This window comes from Penaeus vannamei, chromosome 7 (assembly GCF_042767895.1).
Source record: "Penaeus vannamei isolate JL-2024 chromosome 7, ASM4276789v1, whole genome shotgun sequence".
Taxonomy (NCBI): domain Eukaryota; kingdom Metazoa; phylum Arthropoda; class Malacostraca; order Decapoda; family Penaeidae; genus Penaeus; species Penaeus vannamei.
Genome location: NC_091555.1, coordinates 19818249 through 19833248, shown reverse-complemented (window position 1 = coordinate 19833248; position 15000 = coordinate 19818249). Strand labels below are relative to the sequence as shown.

At 39.0% G+C, this 15000-nt stretch overlaps 1 protein-coding gene across 16 annotated transcripts in view; it reads left to right on the top strand.

The window, feature by feature from the left end:
- The window catches only part of nrm (neuromusculin), an 803987-nt gene that overhangs the window by 753310 nt on the left and 35677 nt on the right, over window positions 1–15000 (top strand). For 13 of the 16 annotated variants that reach the window (XM_070123621.1, XM_070123622.1, XM_070123623.1 and 10 more), the window contains 14 exons: window positions 1960–2123; window positions 3413–3436; window positions 4015–4165; window positions 5064–5175; window positions 5616–5800; window positions 6105–6253; window positions 6723–6956; window positions 7535–7751; window positions 8097–8289; window positions 8461–8618; window positions 8873–9127; window positions 11078–11183; window positions 13335–13492; window positions 14292–14432. In XM_070123621.1, coding sequence (XP_069979722.1) covers window positions 1960–2123; window positions 3413–3436; window positions 4015–4165; window positions 5064–5175; window positions 5616–5800; window positions 6105–6253; window positions 6723–6956; window positions 7535–7751; window positions 8097–8289; window positions 8461–8618; window positions 8873–9127; window positions 11078–11183; window positions 13335–13492; window positions 14292–14432 — 2247 coding nt within the window. The remainder of the gene's footprint in view (window positions 1–1959; window positions 2124–3412; window positions 3437–4014; window positions 4166–5063; window positions 5176–5615; window positions 5801–6104; window positions 6254–6722; window positions 6957–7534; window positions 7752–8096; window positions 8290–8460; window positions 8619–8872; window positions 9128–11077; window positions 11184–13334; window positions 13493–14291; window positions 14433–15000) is intronic. The other 3 variants (XM_070123610.1, XM_070123609.1, XM_070123611.1) reach the window with 2 other exon arrangements.

Genomic DNA, 15000 nt, shown 5'->3' with positions numbered 1-15000 from the left:
ATATATATATATATATATATATATATATATATATATATATATATATATATATATATATATATATATATATATATATATTTATTTATTTATTTATTTATTTATTTATTTATTTATTTATTTATAAACAGGAGAGGGTTTTTCCTATGATATAATAATCTTGGAACTTTATTCGCGAAAAATAAACCCTAACTGTATAAGAGCCAAATTAAATTCTTTACTTTTTAAACCAGACCGACAAACTATTCCATATTTTTAGTAATTTCAAAACCTAAACTCGTTACTTTATATGGGAGAGACTATATTTCCAGGATTAGGTATTTTAGAACAGGCATTTTAGTTGTAATTCCTTCCCTCTGTAATTTTCTGAGATCTAACTCAACCGTGAAATTGACGTGGGAGTGAAAATGGTATTTCTGACGTGTACCATACCTCACTTTTACCGTCGCTTGCCTTTTACTGTTTCGAATTAAGACACAAAATGAGATACACCTCCTCGGGATCAAATAAAGTGTACACTCTAGATTTCTGTCTGTTTATTCAGCTTATATGTACGTATATATATGTACGCTAAGGCACACTTATTCCAATGATCATTATTATTTTTTCATTGTTTCTTTCCTTTTATACCAATTCCTAGAGAAAAGTACGTACCTCTACATGTCAGTTAAATACATGTATTGGATCTAGAGACGCTTTGTAACACTAAACTCGTTGTCTGAGGTATTCTTGGAGGAAATTGAAGTCTTTGGCGCAGTTATTATCACGGGCTTCCCGCATTATGCATACCCAGAAGTACAACTCATTCATCTGAGTCCTGCCATTTCATTTCGCTTTGTATTTTCGCATTTCCAAGGAATGGTTCAATTTGCTTCTATTTATACGTTGCTAATGGCCTATTTGCAATTTTTGGACGCCGGCCCAAGTGCTGGATGGGATATGTATTTGCATAATTGCCCGCAAAGGTACATAACTGTTTGCTTGTAATATTCTGACGCCGAGAGGCCCGCTTTTAAAACTTTTTTTTCCTTTTTTTAGATTATCTTGATGCATGTGTAGCTGCTGTGTGGTTTTCCCTTCCAGTTGTTGTTTATCCTCCTTGATTTTTGCTTCTTTTACGTTGAAGTGGTTTGTTTGCTTTAGGAACTTTCTAATCAGGTACTGGATATCTTTTTTTTACAGTTAATGCTGTATAAACATCATCAACTTCCTCATCATAGTGGTGTTTGAGTGCCATCTCTCCCCTATACTTCCTCCTTGTTGCAACACCATATAAAATTCATACAGTGCCATTCCTAGATGTAAACAGTCTATTACGGCTCTCGCAAGCTTTTAATCATACTTTCATTTACCTGCCATTCTAACTTATATTATAAACAAACTGCTTTACCACAGTGCGACTTTCCTCCTTTTATAGTGTCATAACCTACTTTTTGTTTATAAAGCTTGAATTTCTTTCCAACCTTACGGTGTTATTTACAAAGTCCCCTTTTTCCTCTCATATCTATTTTCTTATACGATCACAGAAAAGATACCTTTCGCTCTCGTCACTGCCAAAGTGCCACATATCTCTATAGTGCTACCATAAGCTAACGTTCACCACCAAATGGACACTCAAAAGATCCTGCGTTAATACTAATTATACTTTACTCTCTCAATGACAGTATCATTCGCAGTTTTGAACTCACTGGTGCCAACCATAACTTCTCTTTACACGTCAGTGCCTTCTCGCCTTGCTAGTGCCAACCATAGCCTACTTCCCTCCACAGTGCCACTCGCAAGCCGCTATCTTCCGCCACTAATGCCAACCATAACCTACCACTCCCCACCGCGGAACCTCTCCCCTCTGTCTTTTTCTCTCACTAGTGCCGACCATAATGTACTTCTTCCCACCACAGTGCCACTTGCAATCTGCCTTCTTATATTGTAGTGCCAGCCATAACCTACCTCTCCCCACCACAGTGCCACCGCTGAGCATGGACGTGACAGGTGCCGAGGAGGCAGTACTTGAAGGTGAGACGGTGACGCTGTTGTGTGAAGTGCGTGGTGCCCGCCCGCCCGCCACCATCACCTGGATGAACGGCACAGTGCCAGTTGAAGAGGCACCCACCGTAGTTAACGTGCAGGTACGTGTTGATTGGCTGTAACTAAGATGAAAGGTAAATATAGACGTGTTTATTCAAATGGGGTTAAATAGCTTTTTTTTTTTTTTTTTTAATCATTGATTTACTTATTTTTTGGGATTTTAATGAAATCACGTAGGAATTTCCTGATATTTTCCAAACGAAATACATATGTCTGATGTAAGCACAAAAGGATAAAATGGGCTGTTGGTCAAAAAAAAAAAATCCTCCCTTAAAAAAAAGATAATATATATAAAAAAGAAAATCTAAATCATATAATGTTTTCCAGCCGCAATATTTTCCGGAATTTCAAATGTGGTCGATTGCCGGAGTGAAAAAAACAAGGAATGATAAATTCAGAAATTCGTGACGTGAAACAGATCCAAATTTAACCAACTGACGCCCACAGCACCCCCCCCCCCCTCCCCTCCCCGCCCGAACAACGCACCTGGACAGTAAATGTATAAACTCCGGGATCGGCGGCAAAACCCGAATTTAAAAGTTTATTCGTCTATTGGACGCATCATCGCACCTCGCTAAATGTAATTGGATTCTCTTTATGGGCGCTTTTCCTCTCTTTTTTTAGGGAAAATGGGCAAAATGAGTGTCGTTTAGGGCAAGAGGGAGTCTTGTTAGAGGACTTTTTTTGTCCGCGATTTGAATTTGTTTTAAAAATTGGATACCTTTAGGTGTCCGATTGCGTGTGAATATTCATACACGAATACACGCGCGCGGCCGTGTGTGTGTGTGTGTACGTGTGTGTGGGTCATGGATAGATATAGAGCTTTGATAATAGATTTTCGTTTTCTCTGTCTCATCTGGCGTATGCAATATGTTTTATCATGCTATTCTTTAGGCAGATGCAGTAAATAGTGAAAAATATGAATATGTGTTAACCATATATTAGCTCGATGGAATAAAGATGGAATGTATTGAATTAAAACTCCATATTAATGTTGTTCATGTTCCCAATGCCAAGCTAAACATGCTTTATGATGTAACTTTATTTGTTTTTTAATCTTATTTATCCATCATTTTGCGTTTATTGAGTTTTGCAGTGTCGTATGAATAGATAGATGTAGTAATGTAATTTTAATTTGAACAAACAAACTGATATGATGAAATGTATTCTTTTTCCCTCATCTCTGTTTACAAATACGAGAAGCATTGGAATATAGAAACTAATTCTATTTTCTTCTATTTCTCGTCTCCTTCTTCCCTCTACTCCCTCAAACTTCCGTCACACTTGGATTCACTCGGATTCCTTCGGATTTCACATATGCGAACGCCAGGAGGAGTCCGTGGAGATCCGTCTTGTAAGTTTCGCAATTTCTCGTATTTCGCCAACACGAACTCGTGTGTGGTTCGTTCTTTTAGCTTTTTAAGTTGCTTGTCTTTTTCTTTTCTTTTTTTCTTGTTTTTCTTCTCGATTACATGCACGCGTTGTGGGGATAATTTTCCCTAGACTAGATGTATGGACGTTTTGTCTGGAATCATCTTTTTAAGCTGACGATTCCTGATGTTTTCAGCAAATTGAATGTATATGATCTTTTCTGTTTTGTGTTGTGGTATCTCCTTTTTTGTCACTATTAATATTTTCTTCGGTTTGTCCTTTTATGTGAATGTTTTCTTTTTTACATGTGATTTTCTCTTATTTCTTTTTGTATGTCATAAATAAATACTTTTCACACCTAAGTAAAGCCTACTGCACCTTTTATCTAAAAAGGCATCTACTATGTGTGTGTGTGTGCGTATCTATATACATATGTGTTGTATGTATATATATATACATATATGTATGTGTCTATATACATATGTGTGTGTATATATATTTATATGTCTGTGTGTGTGTTTATATACATTTTTCTCTATCAGTTTAATTTTTCCACACCAGGACGACAACACCTACAAGACACAAAGTCAGCTGACCTTCGAAGCCACAAGGTTCGAAAACGGACAAATGTTTTCGTGCGAAGCCACCAACTCGGTGCTGGAGAACCGCAACGAACAACCAATGAAAAGCGAGGTTGCTCTCAATGTTCACTGTAAGTCTGGCCAGTAATAGGTTCTAAGAATTCATTTATATCCATATATGCATAAATATCAATATGCGTACATACATACATACATATATATATATATATATATATATATATATATATATATATATATATATATATATATATATATATATATATATATATATATATATGTATATATATATATATATGCAAGTATATGTATGTATGTATGTATATACATATATACTTCTATACATATATATATATATATATATATATATATATATATATATATATATATATATATGTCTATCTATCTATCTATCTATCTATCTATCAATAGATAGATAGATAGATAGATAGATAGATAGATAGATAGAAAGATTGATAAACAGATTGATAGATAAACAGACAGAAAGATAAATAGATAGATAGATTGATAGACAGATAAATAGATAGTTAGATAAACAAATAGATAGATAGACAGACAGAAAGATAGATAGATAGATAGATAGATAGATAGATAGACAGACAGATAGATAGATAGATATAGATAGATAGATATAGATGTAGATATGTATGTATATATATATATAGATAGATAGATAGATATAGATGTAGATATGTATGTATATATATATATATATATATATATATATATATATATATATATATATATATATATATATATATATATATGCATGTATGTATGTGTAAATATGCTTGTATGCATATATGTATATCAATTTAGAAAGGTCAAACAGAAAAATAATTGTAAATCCACAAATACCAAACACAGCAACACGCACAAAAAAGAACTAGCAAATACACCCAATATAGAAATACGTGTTTATTATCCTCCGCCAAATGACACAACCCCTGTTTCCCCCCCGCCCCTTCTCCCCCTCCCCCTCCCCCCCAGACGCCCCCGTGGTGAGGGTGAGTCCCGAGAACATCACCGTGAATGAGTCGATGGACATCCTCGTTTTCTGCCAGTACGATGCGAATCCTCCAGAGCTGACTCATGTCTATTGGTGAGTAACGATGGATTTGTCTTACTTATTTATCTTATCATATTATATATTTATTGATTATTTTTTATGATTTTTTGTGTGTGTGTTTGTTTGTGTTTCCTTCTTTTTCGGATTTTTTAAAGGATCTCATAAAACCAACTGCTTTCATTATTATTTGTGGAGTTTAGAGATACCAAGAGAATTTCATTCTGGGTCATCATTAAAAAAAAATCTACAAATCATATAGATACTATAAATGTAATCATATTACGCCATTCACTGCAAAGCACTGCATACTCTCCCGTTAATATACCATAGAAATTTTGTAATTCTAGACCCAGCAGTACTCTATATACTTTGATGAAGTTGATATCAAGTTTATTTGTGCCATATACGCATGATGAATTCCAATACCATACAAGCTGCACACCCCTATATCACCCCCCCCCCCGCCCATACAGGTACCAGGACAACAACCAGGTGGACGTGGCCGGATATCCCGAGAAATACGGGAACGGCAACGTCGACCATCCGTCTCTGCTCATCAAGAACAGCTCGGCCTCGGACATGGGCGATTACACATGCCGGGTCGCTAATAAGATTGGGTCATCGGAGGTCATCAACATGGCGTCGGTCAGCGTCCAGTGTGAGGGATTTTTCTTTAAATCTTTGTTGTTATTGTCAATATTGATGTGATCTTTAAAATTTTGGTTGTTGTTATTAATGCTAATTTGATTATTGTTGTTATCCTTATCATTGATCTAATTATTTTCTTAGACCGTAAATAGTTTTAGTCCTAATTAAAATTATCTCTTTGATAACACGCCCAGCATATGTAGGACTACCATCATCATCATGATAAATGATCGTATATCTATTTGAACATTTGATCTCTGGTAATCATTTATTCCTCTAATTAGCTCTCTCTATTTTTGCTTTTGCTTCCCCAGTCCGGCCTCAGGTTCACGTGCTCATGGAACCGTCTGAGCCTGTGTCAGAGGAAGCGCGACTCAACGTGACCCTTATATGCGACGTCGTAAGGGCCAACCCCGAGTTCCTGGTGCGCGTGCGCTGGTACCTCGATGGAGAACTGCTGAAGGTGAGAGGGAGAGGCGGCAGGGAGAGCCAGGGCTTGCGGGGGTGAGAGGGAAGGGCAAGGCGACAAGGGCAAATATATATGTGTGTGTATGTGTGTGTGTGTGTGTGTGTGTGTGTGTGTGTGTGTGTGTGTGTGTGTGTGTGTGTGTGTGTGTGTCTGTGTGTGTGTGTGTGTGTGTGTGTGTGTGTGTGTGTGTGTGTGTGTGTGTGTGTGTGTGTGTGTGTGTGTGTGTGTTTGGGTGGGTGTAGGTGGGTGGATGGGTGTCTATGTATCGAATTATGTATATATTTTCATATGTATAATTGAAACCTTTAAAAACTCGATATAGATATATAAATGAATAATAGTGAAATGAATAAATAAATAAATCATAACAATAATGATGAATAAATAAATCGAATATCTAAATAATGATAATAAGGAAAAAATAAGAAATAAATAACTGATCGAACTGCCCCCCCCCCCCAAGGAACTCCCCGAGTGCTACGGCAACAACTCGCTTTACGACCGCGATTCTGACCTCTGCGACATCGACCCCTCGCGCCTGCTGCTGGAGAACGTGTACAGGGACTTCCAGGGCAACTACTCGTGTGAGGGCATGAACGACGCCGGGTGGGGAGCGAGGTCAAACGAGGCCGAGCTGGTGGTCCATTATCCTCCGGGAAAAGCCACCATTGCTTATAGACCTCCCATGGCTGTGAAGGTGAGGATATTTTCTCTCTCTCTCTCTCTCTCTCTCTCTCTCTCTCTCTCTCTCTCTCTCTCTCTCTCTCTCTCTCTCTCTCTCTCTCTCTCTCTCTCTCTCTCTCTCTCTCTTTCATTCTTTCTTCTTTTTTGTATGAATTTATTTTGATCGTTTCTCTACATTCCTTTTTTTGTGTTCAACTGCTTCTCCTATTACAATGTTTAATTTAAGGTGATGCGTGTTGCTGAAATCGGCAACATCAAACCACAACCCTTTTGTCTCTCTCTCTCTCTCTGTCTGTCTGTCTCTCTCTCTCTCTCTCTTTTTCCCTGTCTGTCTGTCTGCCCCCCCCCCCCCTCTCTCTCTCTCTCTCTCTCTCTCTCTCTCTCTCTCTCTCTCTCTCTCTCTCTCTCTCTCTCTCTCTCTCTCTCTCTCTCTCTCTCTCTCTCTCTCTCTCTCTCTCTCTCTCTCTCTCTCTCTCTCTTTCAATTCTATCTCCCTTTGTCCTCCCGCCATGTATCTCCATCTATCTTCTTCCACTCACCCCCCCTCCTCACCCCCAGCCACGACCCCACTGACCCCCCTCTCTCCCCCAGGGCATCTCGCTGGAGCTCACCTGCAGCGTGCAGGACCCCGGCCAGCCCGAAGCGACGGAGTTCATCTGGTACCGCGGCGCCCATCGCGTTCCCGACGAGACCTCGGCCACGTGGATCATCGACCCCGTGTCCCTGGAGACCGAGGACGAGTTCACGTGCATCCCCGTCAACAGCGAGGGCTCGGGCGAGAACGCCACCACCAGGATTGATGTTCTGGGTACGTTGAAAACGATGCTCGTGTATCTCTGTTGATGGTATCACCGCCTCTTTATATGGTGTTTGGTATATCTTTGGATTTATTTTGTTATTGTATATGGTGGAAATGTTTGTGCTGTTTGTATAGCCCTGTTATGCTATTGGGACATGTATTAGCATATTCATACCGGCCGCGCGAGCCCCTCAATTCTATAATAGTACGCTGCATATTCCCCCGCCTAGTCTAGCATAGCATAGTCTATCCCCGCCTGCCATAAGCTACAGATTTGTTGATTAAAGACCGCCCGCTAGCTTGTAATTACCTCCGCTGTTAATTAACCCTGTCTTCCATGACGCCCTCCTTCAGCCGCGCCGTTCTTCATCGAGCGTCTGCCTCCCTACTACGGCGCCCTCATGAATGCCGAGGAGGTCTCGCTGTCGTGCCGCGTCGAGTGCTCGCCGCTGTGCTCCATCGAGTGGTTCAAGGAGGACGTCCCTCTGCACAACGACACCTACTACATCATCAGGACGGAGACCATCCCGCCCAATCCTTCGTCGGGGTGAGTGAGAACCTTTGTCGACTTCACTCGCGTATTTGCATCGAGTGGTGTGCGTGATGCATTCGTTATTATACATTTATTTCCCTTTGTTGCTGTTTAGATGAAAAGGGACCCGACTCACTACTACCGACCGCCATCACTCATTCGTATTCCCTTTCCCCTCGTACGCAGTGACCTCGAGAGCGTGCGGTCCTTCCTTACCTGGAGGATGAACAGGTGGCCCGAGGGCGTCCTGGACCGGGAGCAAGACAACGCCAATTACACCTGCTCCTCCACGCCCAACGTCGCCGGCCCAGCGGTCTCGTCGCGGACTTATTTCAGAGTGGAATGTGAGTCTGTTCATACTGTTGATTATTCATATCGTTTGGAGGTCCGGGATTTTTCAGGGTGTTCCGAGATCTGTTTTCCTTTGAAATCTGAAATCTGAATGACTGATCTTGAATTGAAATGGAATTAAAGTTAATGTTTCCAGAAGGAATTCGCTATAGATTTTTTTTTTTTTCTTTTTCATCAAATGACGCCAGTATGGAAAGCCAACAAGCATCCATGACTAACCCCCCCCCCCGCCTTTCTCACCCCATAGACCCCCCCGAGGAGATCATCGTGTCGGAGTCGTTCATCCAGGTGGTGGAGGGCGAGGTCCCCCCCAAGGTCGAGTGCCGGGCCTCCAGCTACCCGGAGGCCACGTACGTCTGGTTCCACGGCGAGGAGGCTGTGTCGAGCAACGCCGTCCTCAACACCGACTACCCGATCGAGCGCAACCGGGCCGGCGATTACGTGTGCGTCGCCAAGAACCGCCATGGAGAGATGACCGCGTCGACCAACTTCGACGTCCTGTGTGAGTGGCTCCTTCTCTCTCCCTATCTATCTATCTGTTTACCTCTCTCTCTCTCTCTCTCTCTCTCTCTATCTATCTATCTATCTATCTATCTATCTATCTATCTATCTATCTATCTATCTATCTATCTCTATCTCTATCTCTATCTCTATCTCTCTCTCTCTCTCTCTCTCTCTCTCTCTCTCTCTATCTATCTATCTATCTATCTATCTATCTATCTCTATCTATCTATCTCGCTCTTTCTCTATCTTTATTTCTCCATCCCTTTCTCTCTTCTCTCTCTTCCTCTTTTACATCTTCTTCACTTCTAAACCAACGAGTAATCTCTGAATAGCTTAGTATACCTCCATTTAAATAGCTCTTTTACTATAAAACCAAGCCAAATGTTCACAAAAAGAGTAATAAAGAAATAAAAAACGTACATACGAGCACAATTGCTTACGATTATTTATTAAGCTTTTAATAGAACCATTAAAGAACAGTAAAATGAAATGAAAATGAAAATTAACAACAGATATTCAGAAACCGCCAAATCGGGTTATGATTCTCAATTATAGTGTAAAAGTTGCGTTTGTGGAGCTGAAACCCTTTGCTGACGGAGCTGTATTGTAAACATATAAAATAGCATACCATACTTATGGCGATGATGATTTATATTACCCGTTACTGTTGTAATTAATGAAAGGGTATGCGGAAATTAGTAAATGTGTAGATTAAAGGGTGTAACTATTCCGATAATGTTAGAGCAAGACGGAGTAAATAAATGAAAATGATAATAGCAACTGTGATTATTTGATAAAGTGATTAGAAACAAAACTGATAGTTATAATAGTTATAGCAGTAGCATTGCAAAAACAATGACATTGTAATGTAAAAAGGGAGTAGTGATATTGATAATAATTAGTGTAATATTATCAGTGATAATGGTCGTAGTAAAAGCAATTATGGTAATAACAATTAAAAATATTGATATTAATATGTAATGATGATAATGGTGATAATGATACTAATAACATTAACTATATCAATAGTCCAAATACTAGTACTAGTAGAGAGTGGTAGTAGTATTTATTAATAATAATGATAATCATGATTGTAAACATAACAATGATAGTGACAATAATGATAATGATAATAATAACCGTATTATTATTAATAGTAGTTGGCGTAGTAATAGTAGCAGTAGTAACAGTAGTAGTAGTAATGGTAATAGTAGTAGTAGAAGTAGTAATAGTGATAGCAATAATAATGATAATAATAATGATAACAATAACAATAATAATGATAATGACAATAATGATAATAATAATAATGATGGTGATAATAATAATAATAACACTAATTATAATAATAATAGTAATAATAATAGTAATAATAATAATAAAAATAATAATGATAAATGTATTGATAACAATGATGATGTATTAATGATAAAAATATTTATAAAGATATTAACATTGTAATATTAGAAGGAGGTATCAGTATATTTCTATTTCTTCATGATTGCAAATCAATATTCTTCAATGGAGGACATGTATATAATCTTCATAACGATTGCAAAGCTAAATGAAGGGATAATGGGAAAGCAGTTGTAATATTCATAATGATGATATAATATGTTATTTTTTCACCACTACTAACAGTAATAACCTTACTAACAATAACAGGAATGATGTCACCTACAAAAAAATAATGATAAACAACAATTAAACACAACAACAACAACGCTAATCTAATAATGAGATATATTTCCAGCAAGGACAGTTTCATTATGAATATCAACAATATATATATATATATATATATATATATATATATATATATATATATATATATATATATATATATATATATATAATGAACTCGGAATATCATAATAGATTAAGATAATAATGATAAACAAGAAGAATTGAGGAAACATTTTTTTCCCCTTTTTCTCCCTCTCTCTAGTCAAACCAGAATGCAAGATCGACCGAGAAGACCGAGGAAGCGGCGAAGATGCTGAGATTCTGCTCATCTGCCGAGCCTCCGCCAACCCCGAGGATGTCGTTTTCAGGTGAGTGGACGAGGGATAGACGGGTGGAGGGATAGACGGGTGGACGGATGGAAGATGGGTTGGTAGGGGGTGGTGGGGTGGATGGAGTGTTGGAGTGATGGATGGATGGGTTGGGTTGATGAGTAGGTGGATGGAGGGGTGGATAGGTGGGAGTGATAAAGGAGTGGATAGATGGATGGATGGGCAGGTGGATGGAGTGGTGAGACAAAGGAGGGATATATGGGTGTGTGGATAGATGTTGGATAGAGCGAATGCTTAATAAATTGTAGGAGGGATATGTACTTAAAGGTGAATCAGTGAATTGCCCGTTAATATGGATAGAAGGATGGATGGAAGGGCCGACGGAATGAGAAGTGGGTAGATGGTGTAGTGATGGCATGGTAGGGATAAGTGGATGGGTGGATAGATTAGTGAGTGGAGTGATGGAGGGTTCAAAATGGATAGAGAAACAATTATTTCTCAATCTTGATGACCTTTCCCTTTATATGCCACCTCCCCCCTCTATCCTTTTCTACCCCGTCACTCTCTCTCTATCTCAAAAGGGTCTAATTAATATTCATAGTCTCGTGTGACATTTCCAAGTCTTCATATTATGTGTTCTGAATTTTTAAAAAGCAATTTTGTCCCATCTGCTTCTCAGTTATGAGACGATCAAATATGTGTGGTTGCGTGATTGGCTTCGATTAAACACTCTCGCCTTTTTAACTATTGGTCGGGGAACAAAGTTGTTGATTAAGAGATGATGATAATGATATGTGTGTTTGATAAGAGAAAAAATAGAGAGAAAGTGTAAGGAGGGAAAGGGAAAGGGAGAGAGAGAGAAAGAGATAGATAGATAGAGAGAGAGAGAGAGAGAGAGAGAGAGAGAGAGAGAGAGAGAGAGAGGGAGGGAGAGAGAGAGAGAGAGAGAGAGAGAGAGAGAGAGAGTGAGAGAGAGAGAGAGAAAGTGAAAGAGAAGGAGAGAGAGAGAGGAAAAGAAAAGGAAGGAAGAGAGAGAGAATGATGAAGAGAGAGAAAGAAATAAAGAAGAGAGAGAGAGATAAAGAAATAAAGAAGAGACAGAGATATATATACTTAGAAAATGAGATTGAGAGAGAGAGAAAATATATGCTTATCGACGCGCATATCTGAAATAAGTATCGAATTACCTATTCATCTCATTAATGCCTTCCTCTTATATGGAGATTGTAGGGTTTAGCCCGGCAACAAGTCTGCGGTAGTGCAGCGCCATGTTTCATTACTGGAGGCGGCAGGTGTGGGCAGGGGAGGCAATTCTCTCTCCTTTGTGTACAGCTTACAAAGGCGTTCCTCACTTGCCTTCTCACTTTGTATATTCCCCCTCTTGCACTTGATGCAGAGGGCTGTGCCGTTCATCCCATATACTGCTTGGCCATAGACGGAGTTATATATATATATATATATATATATATATATATATATATATATATATATATATATATATATATATATATATATATATATATATATATATATATATATATATATATATATATATATATATATATATATATATATATATATATATATATATATATATATATATGTATGCGTATGTGTGTGTGTGTGTGTGTGTGTGTGTGTGTGTGTGTGTGTGTGTGTGTGTGTGTGTGTGTGTGTGTGTGTGTGTGTGTGTGTGTTGCGCGCGTGTGTGTGTGTGTGTGTGTGTGTGTGTGTGTGTGTGTGTGTGTGTGTGTGTGTGTGTGTGTGTGTGTGTGTGTGTGTGTGTGTGTGTGTGTGTGTGTGTGCATGTATGTGTGTGTGTGTGTGTGTGTGTGTGTGTGTGTGTGTGTGTGTGTATGTGTGTGTGTGTGTGTGTGTGTGTGTGTGTGTGTGTGTGTGTGTGTGCCTGTGTGTGTGCGTGCGGGTATGTGCCTGTGTGTGTGCGTGCGGGTATGTGCCTGTGTGTGTGCGTGCGGGTATGTGCCTGTGTGTGTGCGTGCGGGTATGTGCGTGTGTGTGTGTGCACGCGCGCGTGTGTGTGTGCGTGCATGCGTGTCTGTGCGTGCCTGCATGTGTTCGTGCTTGTGTGTGTGTGCACAACCCATCTTTACATCAAATTACATATTAAGAGAGTTAATCAAACTCGACAAAGGCGCTCTGTTCCCAAAGCCAAAATGTCCTCCGCCGCAGATGGCGCCTATTGAACGAGACCCTGACAGACCACGTGACGTCCAAGGGCCTCACGTCCTTCCTGCGCCTCCCCGCCACGGCGGAATCCCGAGGAACCTATTACTGCTACGTCAATAACACCATCGGCGAGAGCATCCCCTGCGAGATCGACGTAACAGGTGAGGATGGAGGATCACGGTTATGAGAAGAGGGGAATAAAAGGGAAAGGAGATAGATAACGTCACGAGTTAATTATGTTTAGTGCATTGTCAGTGAGAAAAGTCTAGAATGATCGTACTTTATTTTCGAATTTTGAAGGGTAATTTAAATACCTAAATGATTTGAATGCCTAAATAGTACCACAATGTACTTGATGTATGACAAATGAATTAAACGTAGAGCCATTAATATTTAGTATTCTATCAGATGAAAAAGGGCAAACATGAACTCATATCATCATTGCAATTAAATCGTAGAGTAAACGTTATCGAGCCTTTGACTTAGGGATTAATATTCATGAAAAATGCTTGCAGATTCTATGAATGTAACCCCCCCCCTGCGAAATTTATTAATGCCAAAGGCCAAATGCTTCCTGTTTTAATGCGCAGCCCTAAGTAAACACTAACATGCCCCCCCCCCCCCACTATTTTTTGGCTTTTTTAGCCTGCTTTGTCACTTTAACATAATACCCCTATATAAACTGAAAGTCAGCGGAGGCCCTAGCTAGCTAAAGAAAACAAATGTGTGTGTTATAAGCAGGCATGCACACTAAGTGATAAATTTGCTTATGTTTAAAGAGATGTAAAAGATGATTACCCATACTGTATATCGTAAAAAGCTTTTAGAATCTAATTTTGCATGTGGCTCTTAACATTCAGATAAGATCACAGCTGAGGTTGGCCTATCATCTACGTCTTAAATTGCTTTCTAACTGCTACTAATACAAATTCCCTTCATGTACGCTCCTACAATAAAAAGGTGTCGCAGGCATCATTGAGAAGCTCGGAAATGACAAGATCATCACCATATCCGCCATCGTCGCTGCCGTCGTCGTCCTGGTCCTCATCATATGCGTCGCCATCATCGTTATTTGCCGTAGACAAAGACAAGTCGGAAAATGTGAGTACCCCCTCGAATCTGACGGAGCTTAATCCGTTTTCCTTTGTGTTAGAGACCCAGCTTCTTTAGTTTTGCTTTGTAAAACAAGAAAATGGGAAGTAACTCTTGTACGTCCAGGAATATTTGTTTTTAATACAACACGTACCATATATACATATATGACATACCTGGATATGGTAAATATATAATGATGCACATAAAAATTCATACCACTGCATGTTATAAAATTGGTGTAAACACATTATCACTTTTGTACTATCAACAGAAATAAATTTACCAGCTATGTCACATTATATGACATTTGGACAACTTCAGGAGTTGAGCTAGATGAACAAAGCTAATTTTACAATTACCATGAAATTTTGCTATGCGTGTATATATGTATAATCATAAGTGTAATATATCTATTACTCCTGGGGTTAGTTTTATAAGTTTGTATAACTGTGTTTGTTTAGAGCACCGACCTATAGTTTTTTGCATGATGAATGGTGTGTGTAGATAGTTATAGACCAGGAACTATATAGAATGAACAAAATAATAATACCCACAGCACGTCACACACCTTTCG